The sequence below is a fragment of the Vespula vulgaris genome, chromosome 16 (assembly GCF_905475345.1).
Source record: "Vespula vulgaris chromosome 16, iyVesVulg1.1, whole genome shotgun sequence".
NCBI lineage: Eukaryota > Metazoa > Arthropoda > Insecta > Hymenoptera > Vespidae > Vespula > Vespula vulgaris.
This window is the reverse complement of record NC_066601.1, coordinates 4,028,267-4,041,849: the sequence shown is the minus strand read 5'-3', so window position 1 is coordinate 4,041,849 and position 13,583 is coordinate 4,028,267. Positions and strand designations below refer to the sequence as shown.

At 39.2% G+C, this 13,583-nt stretch overlaps 1 protein-coding gene across 18 annotated transcripts in view; it reads left to right on the top strand.

Moving 5' to 3' along the window:
* The window catches only part of LOC127069703 (leucine-rich repeat-containing protein 24-like), a 152,976-nt gene extending 141,077 nt beyond the window's left edge, over positions 1–11,899 (top strand). For 15 of the 18 annotated variants that reach the window (XM_051007024.1, XM_051007023.1, XM_051007025.1 and 12 more), the window contains 2 exons: positions 1,838–2,986; positions 3,102–11,899. In XM_051007024.1, coding sequence (XP_050862981.1) covers positions 2,010–2,986; positions 3,102–4,302 — 2,178 coding nt within the window. In that variant the 5' untranslated portion in view covers positions 1,838–2,009 and the 3' untranslated portion in view covers positions 4,303–11,899. The remainder of the gene's footprint in view (positions 1–1,837; positions 2,987–3,101) is intronic. The other 3 variants (XM_051007041.1, XM_051007033.1, XM_051007036.1) reach the window with 1 other exon arrangement.
* The last annotated feature ends 1,684 nt before the right edge of the window (positions 11,900–13,583 follow it).

The following is a 13,583-nucleotide window of genomic DNA, read 5'->3' as shown; positions in this document are numbered from 1 at the left end:
ATTTAAACACGGAAATTGGTAACGCGTGTATTTTTGAAGGGGGAGAAAAAAGGAGAGAGAAATAGAAAACAGTATTTTCATCGGTTCAACTTATTCACGATGAAATATTTAAACAAAAATCATTCGATGTTTATTCTCATTGTAGCGATTAATCAATCAATGTCGATGTAAGTTTAAAAATTGCAAGTCGAACATTTTTAAGCGTGTCAACGTTTCTGCATAAAACCGTAGTTAAAGTATAAATTGGAAATTAACTTCTCGCTTCGGTGTGCTCAGCGTTGTGTTGCAGTGCATATTCATGAAAAAAAAAGAAGAAAGAAAAAAAAAGAAGAAAAAAGAAGGAAAAAGACAGAAGAACGGTAGACGAGCCGGTGAAGGGCAATTAATTTAGGTCGACGCATAAAACGCCGACGATGATCGAGCTCTCTAATAAAATGAAAATTACGATGCGATAATGAACGGTTTTCGATATCGCGCAGCGCTTTAATTGACGGTCTATTTAATTTATCGCGGGGGAAATGCGTAACGCGACTATGAAATTAACGTCGCATTACGTTTCGGATTCAACATTAATGACAGGAAAAAGGGGAGGGATGGTTACGATGGAAAATCTGATTTTCGCTTTACTACGAGAATTTCAATGCGTCTGTGCCAAGTGAAAAAAATCAAATTAACATACCGAAAGTCGTGAAAAGGAAGAAGATGGAGGTAAAAGAAAATTCAAAATAAGAAGAAGACAAAGAAGACGTCTGTTGTTCCGTTTTCCTCATTCAGGAGAATTTCAAAAACGTTCTTTGCCTACTTCTCAAGAGTTTTTCAATTAAAATCGTAGGACGTAGAGAAAAAGTTTCGGGAAAGATGAAGAGGGAGAAGAGAGAGAGAGAGAGAGAGAGAGAGAGAGAGAGAAAGTGGAGGAAGGGAAGTATTGGATTTGAAATGTTCGGGTGCTAGCAATATCCTCAAGGCCTCTCTTTGCATTCCGTGAGAGAGAAAAGCTCGTTCGATGGGCGTGCGAATAAAGCCACGAAAAACCGTGGAGTTTGCATGCCGAACCGCATGCGTTCGATATTCCGATATCCTGATATCATGGGGAGGGTCTAGAACGCCTTCGAGAGTGTTTCCCTTCAACTTTGCTTATATACATTGATATCTATACATAGAAGGCACATACACTCGTGTCTCTATGGAATTTATTATCTGCTTTTGGTTCTTCTTCGAGCTCAGTCTTTCACAGCTTTCTTTCTTCTTCTCTCAACCTTCATCTTTCTCTCTCTCTCTCTCTCTCTGTCTGTCTTTCTATCTATCTTTATCTTTACCCATCTATCCCTTTCGCCCCTTCAAACCACCTTGTCTGGGGTTTCAGAAGAGTTTCTTTCACCTTTTACTACAACCGTAAGACGAAAAGATTTCTTAGTAAGACCCTTGGCTACGTAGGAAGTATAACGTAGGTTTGGGTATCTTTCTCGCGAGTCCTAATCGCACTTTCGCGAAAGCGTTTTCTTTCCCTTGGCATCGAAAAAATCCCTTAATCGATCGTCTTTCTAGAAAGGAAAGAAAAAGTGTGTGTGTGTGTGTGTGATGTATATATATATGTGTGTACATATGTATATATATAAAGTCGGAAAAAATTTATCCTTCGAAGGGAGAAGAAGAATAGGGCTTTTCGGAATGATGTACGAGCATCGTGGTAAACCTTTGTGATTAGTCGAAACCTGAAATGGTTCTTATACGTTTTTACTACTTTCTCGTAATCTGTTTTAGTTATCTTTCTTTTGATAAACAGTATTAATACCATTGATCGTTTCGATATTAAAGTTCGTTCCTTTCTCTGTTTCAGATAGATAAGAAGAAAAAGAGGGAGAAAAAACAGTTTGGGCGATATCGGAAAGGACATCGAGGATCGGCAGTGAAATAAAAAGAAGGAAGATAACAGAAGAGTATCTTAGGTGGGTTTTATGAAAAGGCGAAAAATGCGATAGAGATCGGTGAATCGTCGATGAAGCATCATCATGTGCTCGAGCGTAAGAGCTTGGAGGTGGAGGGGAGCTCTCTTGGGCACGATGATGCTCGCTTGGACTTGTATCGTCGAGGGCTGCCCGAGTATGTGTAACTGCAAGTGGAAGGGTGGGAAGGAGTGGGTAGAGTGTGCAAATCGAGATCTGAAGGGACTACCACAGGGTGCCAGAGAGGAGACTCAGGTGTTGGATCTGTCGGGCAATCACCTGGTCAGTTTACCACCGGAATGCTTTCACGCTTTGGGACTGATCAATCTTCAGCGACTCTATCTCGGTAGATCGCACATAAGTAGAATAGCCGTGAGAGCGTTCGAAGGGTTGGTCGGCCTGGTCGAGTTGGATCTGACGGAAAATCTGATCGACGAGATACCAACGGAAAGCTTTTCGTCTTGCCCGAATCTCATGAGGCTGACGTTGAACGGTAATCCTATAGAAGAGATCAAAAGAGGCGCCTTTCATCGTCTGGTGCATCTGACGAATCTGGAGCTGAGCCAGTGCAGACTCGAGATCATCGAAGAAGGTGCCTTCGATGGTTTGCGTTCCCTCGAATGGTTACGTCTGGATGGTAATCGATTGACGTACATGCCAAATCATACCTTACCACTCGGCGGTTACCTTCGAGGATTGACATTACATAATAATCCTTGGTTGTGCGACTGCGGCTTGAGAATTCTGCAAGCTTGGCTGAAGGAATCGGCACCGGCAGCTCCTCAGGAATCCGAACCGACTTGCGACATGCCAGCTCGATTACGGGACAGACAGATAAAAACGATAAAGGACAACGAGCTGGCGTGCCTACCGCGAATCGAGTTGCAGGAACGTGTCGATGTATACGAGGGTAGCAACGTGACGTTCCAATGCAACGTCCATGCAGTACCGGCTGCTACGATCAGCTGGTGGTTCAACGGAGACCTCTGCGAGCTTCAGAATGAGAATGACTCCTCGACGATGAACTTGTTGACTTTTCCAAGGTAAGAGATTCTTTTCTATCGAAGTCACTATTTACTCGTCGATTACGTTCTCCTGACGGTTGTTGGATCACGATCGGTTCACAATCGAGTCCGTCCTCTTTCTGATCTGTTACAGATACATCTATAAGCAACGTGGCTCGATCAACATGTCGAGCACTCTGTACGTATACTCGGTGGAGGCTAACAACGATGGCGTGTATAGTTGCGTCGCGGAGAATACCGCTGGTACCACTGGAGCGAACGTCACTCTGAAGGTTTTGTTCCGTGAAAAGGTAACCGCGGAACCTCCATCGGACGATCCTGGTTCCGGTTACGTAGCAGCGATAGCCGCTGGCGCGCTGGTAGGCACTCTCTTCGTTCTCGGCTGCCTGGTCGGTAGTATTGTGTTTTGCGTGCGGAAACGTCGACGCGATCGGAAGAGGAATTCCAAGGCGTTGGTCTCGCAGAACAAATCGGTGATGCCTATCACGAAGGATACAACGACGAGTCTGCCAAGTTGTAGAAAGGGTAATGGAAGTTTGGTCGGTTTCGAGCATCAACAGATCGTCTCTTACACAGAACGCGAAATTGGCAGAGCTGCGACCTTGGAACGAAGAGAACAACGTGGTAATTTGGAAGAGTCCTACGGTAGTCCGGTATCGAAGTATCTCACAGAGCCGGACTTGATAAACGAAGTTCCTGAAACCACGGACGTGACCTATGGCCAGTTATACCGTCATCAGACAAACGAGAGGCACGTACTCGAGTACGACTCTGGTTACCCGATACAACCACCGGACTTACGTCCATCGAATATACCGCAATTGAGTTACTTGGATCAAGATGGGTATCCATTGAACTTTGGCCTGCCAAAGATCTCGTTCAATACCGCGAGTACCCTTCCTCGTTTAAGGACAAGAATGGCAGAGGGTTCAGCCGTCGCACCACCGGCTAGATACTCGAGAGAAGCCGAGTTCTTAGCTAGATCAACGGCAGGTTATGATCCAGTTTTACCTAGGACCGATGCTAGATACACCGCCGAAGGTTATCCTTACCCTGCTCATCAACCAGTCGAACAACCGATCCAGCAGCAGCTTCAACAACCCGTCGTCTCACCCGTTGTCTCGCCAGCCTCTGTTTTTCCAGAGGTTCCCTTCATACCTTCACCACCTGCTGCTTACAGAGGCGAAACTACACCGCTATCACCGAGATCTTTACTCGGCAAGACTGCGCGCGAAGCAGCCGCTGCTGCTGCTGCCAGGGCGGACGAACTTCAACCCCCTCATCATCCGGAAAGTCCGGACGAAGGTTACGTCGGCGATGCCATGGACGTCTGAAAATTATCACGAATTTCATCGTGCTCAACTGATCGATACGAAAAACGGTAAAGACGGTGGGATCGATTACCATTTCGTTCAGATGACCAAATCTTTCGTTCCAAAGGTTCCGCTACTCTGTGCTTCCATCGTCAATAATTCTTTTTCTTTTCTTTGTTTTCTTTTGATTCTAAACGATGAATAAAAGTGTCGAAAAGGGAAATGTAAAAAAAAAAGAGAAAGAGAGGAAAAGGAACGATGATCGATCGATCCGAAAGAATAGCCATTCGAAGTATTAATAATCGTTTCTATCGTTGGACCATTTAAACTCACTGATCGACATCGAAATAACCGAAGATCGGGCTATGGATTTATGTGTTCGATTTAAAGACATTTCATCCACACATATCGCGTGGTAAATTTGTGGGGGTAACATCGTATTACTTCGCACGCTCACAGCCCTATCATCCATCGTCTTTCTATATCCTTCGAAATGGGTCGACGTCGTCGTTGACATAGTCGTTCTCGGCCATCGAAATGGGCGTTAAGACGACATCGAGTCGAAGGAAGCATAGAGGAAGCTCGAACAAAGGAGGAATCCCACTGTCGGTACCGGTCCTACGAAATTAATCAGCTTGGAGAGAGAATATCTGGAATTCTCGGACGACGACGACGACATGTCTCTCTCTCTCTCTCCCTCCCTCTCTCTTTCTCTCTCTCTCTCTCTCTCTCTCTCTCTCTCTCTCTCTCTCTCTCTCTCTCTCTCTCTCTCTCTCTCGTGAGATCATAATTCCTTGTCGTAGACACGTCTCTTGACGTTCGTTTGCAGAGTGCTTCGATTCGAATAATAATAATCGGTCGACGTAGATCTCTACGTAGATCCTTACGTGGTCCTGCCCCTCCTCCTTGTCCCCCCTTGAGAAAAGGGGGAACCTATTCGTGAATCATTCAACGAATAATTATCGATCGAAAAGTCAACTATGAGACGGATCATAATAATTCCTGTGACAAATGAGAGTGAAAGATGTGCGTCGTATATACGTATACACACACATACATATGTATATATGTATGTATGTATGTATATATGTATATATACTTTCTACGAGATAATTTGAAAAACAAAGAGACAGAGAGGTGATTAACGATAAGAGAAAGACCGATCAACGACCTAACAAGTAATTACCTACACGACACTGTATATGTACGTATATACGTACGTGGAACTCGTTCGATCGCAAAACTTTTCACCACCCTTTTCACCCTCGCCTCACCCCATCGATAACTTCACCTTTTTTAGACGTACTAAATAAACCAATACGGTTAATGAAACTTCGAGACATTTTCTGGGACGAAAAAAAAGAAAATAAAAAAAAAAGAAGCAGGGATTTTGCGGATGTAGTCATTCTGCTGTAGTGATAATAATGTTAACTCGGTGTTTAAGACTGCCGGATTGACGGTAACGTCGAATTAACAGGACGATAGATATTACTGGTGGTTACTTTAAATATCTAATGTACAGAGACTGTCGGGTATACATATAATATGTACGTGTATTATACACACATACGTGTATATATATATATATATATATATATATATATATATATACACATAATATACATATAACATAATTAACGCGATGAAACTTTTGAACGGTGAAAGTAGTTATTTTTTAAAAGGGAAAGAATCATCGAGCCAATTCTACAATTTTTTCTTTAATGGACGTCTTGAAGAAATTTGTATAAAAACGTTCAACACGATCGGCGAAGGACATTCGAGAGAATAATAGTAGGGCGAATTCGTGATTATCGGTGCATACTCGATTAAAATTTATCTTTATGCGTGTGTGAAGTAATCGTCTCGTAAAATAATTAACTCGAATGTCCACGCAATAAATTAACGTAACGTACATTAGAAAGAAGTTTAATGTATAATCGATAAGGAATCATTTCGTAATGAAGGAAACTGGAGGTGTGTTCGAGATAAAAAGAAGAAAGGAAAGGAGTGTGAGAGTGTGAGTGTGCGCATTGATACACGACGATATCGGACTTTATATATACATTTATGTGTATATATATATATATATGTATATCATCGAAATAAGAAAAGAAAACACCCTATCTACACCGAGAAACGACGTTCTATTATTTTTCGTCGGACAGTAAAACCATTGAAACTCAATTTTGTTCTTAAAAGGACATATGCACCTCATACATACATACACACATATACACACACACGCGCGCACGCACAGCAAACACACTCACACATCTTCGTCACAATACATACGGTCGTCGATTGAGATCGTTCAATTCTTTGCAGTCCATAATTACTATCGACGTTTCCTCTTCGTCAATCAATCGTTATTAATTTATTATCGAGTTTATATTTATTAATATCGTAAAAAAGTAATTATTTGCGACGAAAATGTTTCTCAAATTTTTACAATTTTCGAATTAATATAACAATTTCATAATAAATATACGTAATAATTTGCTATATGGTATATCGGAAAAAAGTATGTTAAGTTAAAGTCGACATTGGACCGCAAGAAAATGTTGTAAACCTAAAATGACTTTTATAGAAAAAAAGAAGATGGAAAAGTTTGTAAGTTTCATTTTTGTTATAAAAGCTCTTCGGAAAGAGCACGATTTCTCGATCTCACCGAACGTATAGTTTCTTTGTTAACCCATTATCAAAGTCTCACAATTCATTATAAATTCGAAGAAAAGGAGGACGAAGTTTATCTTATTGTTAGACATCGTCTTCTATCTTTGACATTTCCTCGAATATATGGAAAGTCGAGTTTGGTTTACGCATTATAGGAAAGATCGATCTACGTTCTCACGGCCGTTCCCGAGTTTCGTAAGTTTTTAAGTAAATAGACAGAACGTTATACGCGTGCACGCGCAGAAAGCGAAGTTAGAAAGAGAAAATCGGAAAGGGAGATAGAGTTAGACAGAGAAAAAGAGAATATGTATGTGTGTGTGTGAAAGAGAGAGAGAGAGAGAGAGAGAGAGAGAAATATATATATTCACGTATGGTGTCCTATAATAGACACATATACGTGAAAATCGCGCGCGTAGACTCAACTCGATAGAGATTCGAACGCGCGCGCGCGAGCGTGCGTTCTACAGGGTAATAAGAGATGGAAGTGTGTTGCGGACGTTAAGTTCCATTGCGAATGTATATGTATATTATGACGTTATAGATGTTTGTAATCTCTGGTATAAAGTGAAAGAGAACAAACGTGTAAAACGAAAATCACGAAACAAAAAAAGAACATAGATTTTCATGAATACTGATCAACATTTTCATTTTTTTCTCTCTTTTTTTTTTTCTTTCAATTTTTTGGAAATTGACGACATCCGAAATAAAATTTGTCCCGGTGATATCGTCTAGATTTATATTGTTTATTTATTTATTTAATTAAACATTTATTTATTTATTTACATAGTTTGTTAGTTTTGTTAATTATTTCGCTTTGAATTGTTTTTTTGCCATCACGAACACGCACAAATTTACACGCGCGTGTGTGCTGATCGATCGCACACAAATACACGAATAAAATGATAAGGATGAATGAAAAATTGTTAAGGAAATTTTGTCTGACTGTCGATTAAAAGAAAAAAGGTAAAAAAAAAAACAAAAAGAAAAAACGTTTCTAGCGAATTTTTTGGTAAATTTGTTGCGAAAATAGAACATTATTAGTTGAAAACGCTGATTCGCGTAAAATTAACTTGGCAATTAACGTGGTAAAGAGCGAACTATGGTACTAACCATGGTACGGATTCCCACACGCGGAATTTTTTCGCGTCCTACGTTCCTTTCCTCTTTATATATTTTTTCTCCCTCTTTTCCTCGTACAAATGTACCCATTTACATAGATCTTTGTTTTTCTTTTACGTTGCAGATTCCAAAAGTCGCTCACTAGCACTCTCTTCTCGTACGTTTCGTTTGTATGTACGTACGTACGTAGAGACGAGAGAATACGAAGGGTTCACATTTTTACGAGGACTGCCATTTTAAGTACATACGTCCAAACGATTGTACACTTTAGCCCATTTCGTAACACGTATTCCCATGAGGAAGAGAGAAAGAGAGAGAGAGAATTCATTTCACAACCTATATTTTGTATCATCTTTAAAAGAAAAAAGAAGAAAAAGAAAGGAAAAAAGAACGTAACATTTTTTGTATAATTATCAAAACGGATCGATTGTCAAGGATTAAATATTCAAAAGGAGAAGTGAAAAATCATGAAAATTTTCACTCTTCGAGGATCGTTCGTTTCGCATATCTATCTATAATATTTCCGTCTCTAGGTTCGACCATTTCGTTTATTTCCCTTTTCGTTCAAAATCCTCTCCCTCTCTTTGGAAGAGAGGTATTTGTCCTCGTACCTTGCTCGCACGAATCCGGTCGTTTCGTTTGAAAAATTTACAAGGATCTCCCTAGAGAAAAGTAGTTGTCGCTTCTCATGGGATTTCTCATCTCTCTTCTATGCAACCGAAAGAAAGGCAATATCTATTTTCACAACGATTTTCTCGTTACGCGATCGGTTTCACTCATCTTTTAGTTTTTCTTCCATTCTTTCTATTCTTTTTCCTTTCCATCTTTTTCCTCGTACAAGTATACTTGTTCGTGCAACTTCCGACATTCTTCTTACTTTCCTCCTTCCACTTTTCGTCTTTCTTATCTCAAAATCGGTTGAAGTTACCCATCCCGTATATTCAAAGTTTTCCCACATCTTACGAATAACGAGTAATGAATGACGAGAAAAGTTTTCTTCGTGAATGAGTATTACTTTTTTCTTCTTTCTTTTTCCCCTTGGTCCCTACAGTAATTATGTACTCTATTCGAAAAAATCTGTTCAAACGATTACGGTATTATTTATATAAAATACTTCGTAAAAGAAGAAAGAAAAGGACGAAAAAGTAGCAAAGAGAATCTTATTAGACCAAATTAAAAGAAAATCTTATAGAACCAAATTATTAAATAAAAAGTTTATCGGGAATTAATATTGAAATCATTCGTCCAGAGTTCAATCTGATTTACAAGGTAAAATAGAGAAAATTCGATATGCGTCATCGCGTCTAAATAAAGCTGGAAGAGAAAACACAACGGATAACTCACTTGATCGATTTATCATTTTCCGTAGTTCGAATATCGCGCGTTGATATCAACGAGAATGCGGAATCCTCGTAAAGTCCTCCATATAGCTGATCGAATTGGGAATACTTTTATCTATAGGTATATACGTATAGACGTTCTCGTTAGCGATAACTTATCGTTCCCGGACTGGCCGGTATTAATTATTAGGGAGTGCGCGACGATTATATGCGCGCAAGCCACGAGAATTTAATTAATACCTGGCCGACCGAGCAAACTCACACGTATGTACTCATACGTAGATCTATATATATATGTACATACATGTTATATATATAATATATATAATATATATATAATATGTATATATATATATATATTCTCTCTCTCTCTTCTAGTGTCTCCCTCTCTTACATACGTATACATATCGAGCAGAATTTCGCTTAACAATGGCGTCGAAAGCACCTGCGAGCATCCTCGCTCGAATTCCAAGCTCTACTTTTTCTTCCCTTTCTCAAGCTTCTCACAAAATTTACGTGCCTACTCCGAAAGAATAAGGGCGTTGGTGGTAAAAGAGAAGAAGGGTTTAACTTTCCTACGCTTCTCTTTCGCTCTCTCTTTCTCTTCTTTTTTTTTGGTCTATTATACCTTCCGTTTCCACCCACGTACGGCGAATTACACTTGGTCATTTGCGGTTATCCTAAAAATGTGTGTGTGTGTGTGTGTGTTTGAGAAAGAGAGAGCGAGAGAGAGAAAGAAAAAGAAAAAGAAAGAGAAATACCATTCTTTTTTCTCTTAACATTCCTTCCTTCTTTCCCAGCGGAGAGACGTTAATTACAAGCAACGTGGCTGTACTTGCTCGTTGGTAACCTAAGTATGCTGACCGCCATTTTCATAGCCATTTTCTAAAACGCTGATGTGGTTCTCCAAAAATTTGATGAGAAGGAGGATTACTTTTTACTCATCCCTTCTCTCTCTCTCTCTCTCTCTTTTCCTATATCTTTTCCTTTCTGTTGTTTCATGATCCACGAGAAAAGTTAGTATGAAAAGTGGTCTTTCGTTTTTCTTTTTTTCTTCTTTTTAGTACTTGTACATTTTCAAGAACTTCCTTCTCTTATTTATGGTAAATTATTAAAGGCTTTGTTCTTTCCTCGTTCTATCTATCTCCTCGGTCCATTTATCAACTCATCTATCCTTCTCTCTTTTCATCGATTTACAAAGATCGAATACGCGACGCGTTACGCGATCGACGCGAACGAGAAGAAGTGAAGGAGACGAAGGAGAAGGAGAATCAATTTATCGTTCCTCCGTTCTCGAATATATCGACGCGCGATATCTCTATTTTTCTTCGTCCCTGAAACGGATACGGCCGCTAGAGATCTTTTTCTAAGAGAGCGAGAGATCGTTCGATCGATCGATCGCGTTAAAACGACAGCGAATCCTCCACACATTTCGATATTTCATCCCTTTTATTTCTTCGGTATCAAATTATTTCTTTGATACATCGTTTATCTTCTTTTTTTCCCTCTTCCTCTCTCTCTCTCTCTCTCTCTCTCTCTCTGTTTCTCTCTGTCTCTCTTTCTCCCTCTCTCTCTCTCCCTCCTACTTTTATTTTGAGATCGTCAATTTGATGATTCGATTATAAATTTATTCGAGTGAGTTCTCGACGAATTTTAAATTCTCTAAGAGGACTTGGTAATGCGAGTGTGTTTAATTATACCGAAATGACGAACGCACGTTCGTTTTCTAATTACGTTATGTTTTATTTTTCAGCTTTTACTCTGCATGAAATTAATATAATATTAATACGTTTTTCAATACGCGAGTCGAGTCTGTGTCAAATATTTGTCAACAAAATTTTTCTTTCACTCTAAATTTGTGTTTTATAATTTATACTTATTAATTTTAGTAAGGAAAAACATTTAATATATAACATTTTTAAAAATGTTGGAAGAATCGAAAAATATAACTGGTATATACGTTTATCTCGAAACGAGATATAAAAGAAACGTAGCCGAAAAAGCTCGTGGACCTCTCGATTTTCGAATCGATTGCCGTTCCGATTTCTCTCTACCATGAAAATGTGCTTTTTTCTGATCAGTCAGGATATACGCGCGCGCGTCCACGCAATGGATACATACAAACACGCACACGCACGCACGCACGTACACGTATATTCGCACGTACGTATGTAAGTACGTCGATATTTCCAACTGAATCCATATAACTCTTTGCGAGCGTACGAATAAAAAAAATACACAAATATACATACATAAAGGATACATACTTCACGCGCGTACATCACACACACACACACACACACACATACAGTAATATACGTACACACATATACATACGATGTTCCGTACGATCGAGCAATACGATTTGTATTACCGTGTATAACGTAATGTATTCGATTCTGCACATGTCGTACATACTTTGGATGTAGCGAAGGATTTTTCACGACTGATATGAGATTAAAGAATAAAAATAGCTTTTGTATTAAGCGCCGTTTTGTCTCTGTTCTCTAACCAGAACCCGATAACATTAAGCGTAGTATATTGTATTATCGTATTTTAATCGCTTCTTTTTTATTTTTATCGTCACGAACAGTAGCTTTCATCGAGCATACACGCTTGAACGTATCCTTTGCTTGAACGCAAAATCGAACTCCTGTCATTTGCCATTCCATTTTTATATTATTCAAGAGTTACATAGCTGCGTTGGTCATGCACCAAACTTCAAAGGACTAAATAACGAAGATCACTTACATTTATCATTCTCTTTCGTATTATTTTTATTCTATTCAATTATTCATTTTATATACGACTTTTTCAGTGTCGACTAAATAGAAGATTTATTTATTGTCGTTTAATAACGATTGTTAAGAAAGTAATAAGAAGATATTAAGGATTTAGGTTTTGCTTAGTCATTAAGATAAATCATTTCGAAACGTTCTGTATACTACAAGTATTTTATTATTATCGATTTCTTCGAAGAAACAGAACTGGATTATTGTAATACATTTAGTTGGTCAATGAATTTGTGTTGTGTTATTTCAGCTGAGATAAATTTTTACGCGCCTGCCTCTCAACCATATTCCCCGTCGAACGCGTCGACGAGTTTATATCTTTTTACCAACAGTTTTACGGTGCATACAAACCTAAAAAAAAAAAGAAATCGATGTGTCCGCGTTTTAGGCTTTGGGAAATAAAATGAGAAGAGAAAAAAAAAAGAAGAAGTAAAACACCAAATCAGATTTTTGCATTAGTCTGTGCGAACTTTAATCATTCTACAAAGTTTCGCGGCCGGTCGTGAACTTTGAAAGTTTTGCGTGAAAAAATTTACCGACTTTGTCGCAACCAGAGGGACTTCCCTCTTGTCAAGCAACATATTTTCGAAGTTTCTACTTTTTTTTTTCTTACTTCGACTCTTTCCCTCGAAGATGAAGGAAAAGTAGGTTATTAGGTGAAAAGATGATAAAGAAAAAATAAACGATATAATACCGCTATTGTTTGAGAAAATAATAAATTGATTTGTACGTATCGTATCAGCTTTTACGATCGCTTATGATAACGTATTTCTATTCCAACCCCTAATCGTAATCAAAAATATGAGAAAAAACAAACGAGCTTGGCCATATCCAACTCGGATCGTCGTTATCTCGATGGTCTTACACTGGAGTTTTTTTTCCAGGTTTCAAATCGCGAGAATAACGGCGCCATTCTCGATCGTTAATGGCCGATGTACGTGGCCGCATCCGGATAAGAACAGGCGAACTTTGGCCACGATATACGTTGGGAAGATGCGCCTTTTTATATTCTCTTCGCAGTATACCTACCTACCTATCAGCCATCGCTTGGGAATATCGCTTGGGAATATCGGTCGAACGAAGCTCCACAAAGTGACTTCTTTCTACTTTTCCCGTCCTTCTCTCTCTTCCTCTCTCTCTCTCTCTCTCTTTTCTTCCTCTTTTCTTTCCGTTTTACATCCGGCTGCGTTTCGTTCCGTCTTGCCTTTTGCTGTATTCTACTCTGACGACTCTTTCTTACATACATATACGCGCACACACATACCACACACACGTAAATGTATGTACTCACTCTCTCAAACCGATTCGTGCAACATTTTACGATTCGGCGTAGCGTGGAACCATAAAGAAACTTTTCGGATTGAACACTCTTCCGTTT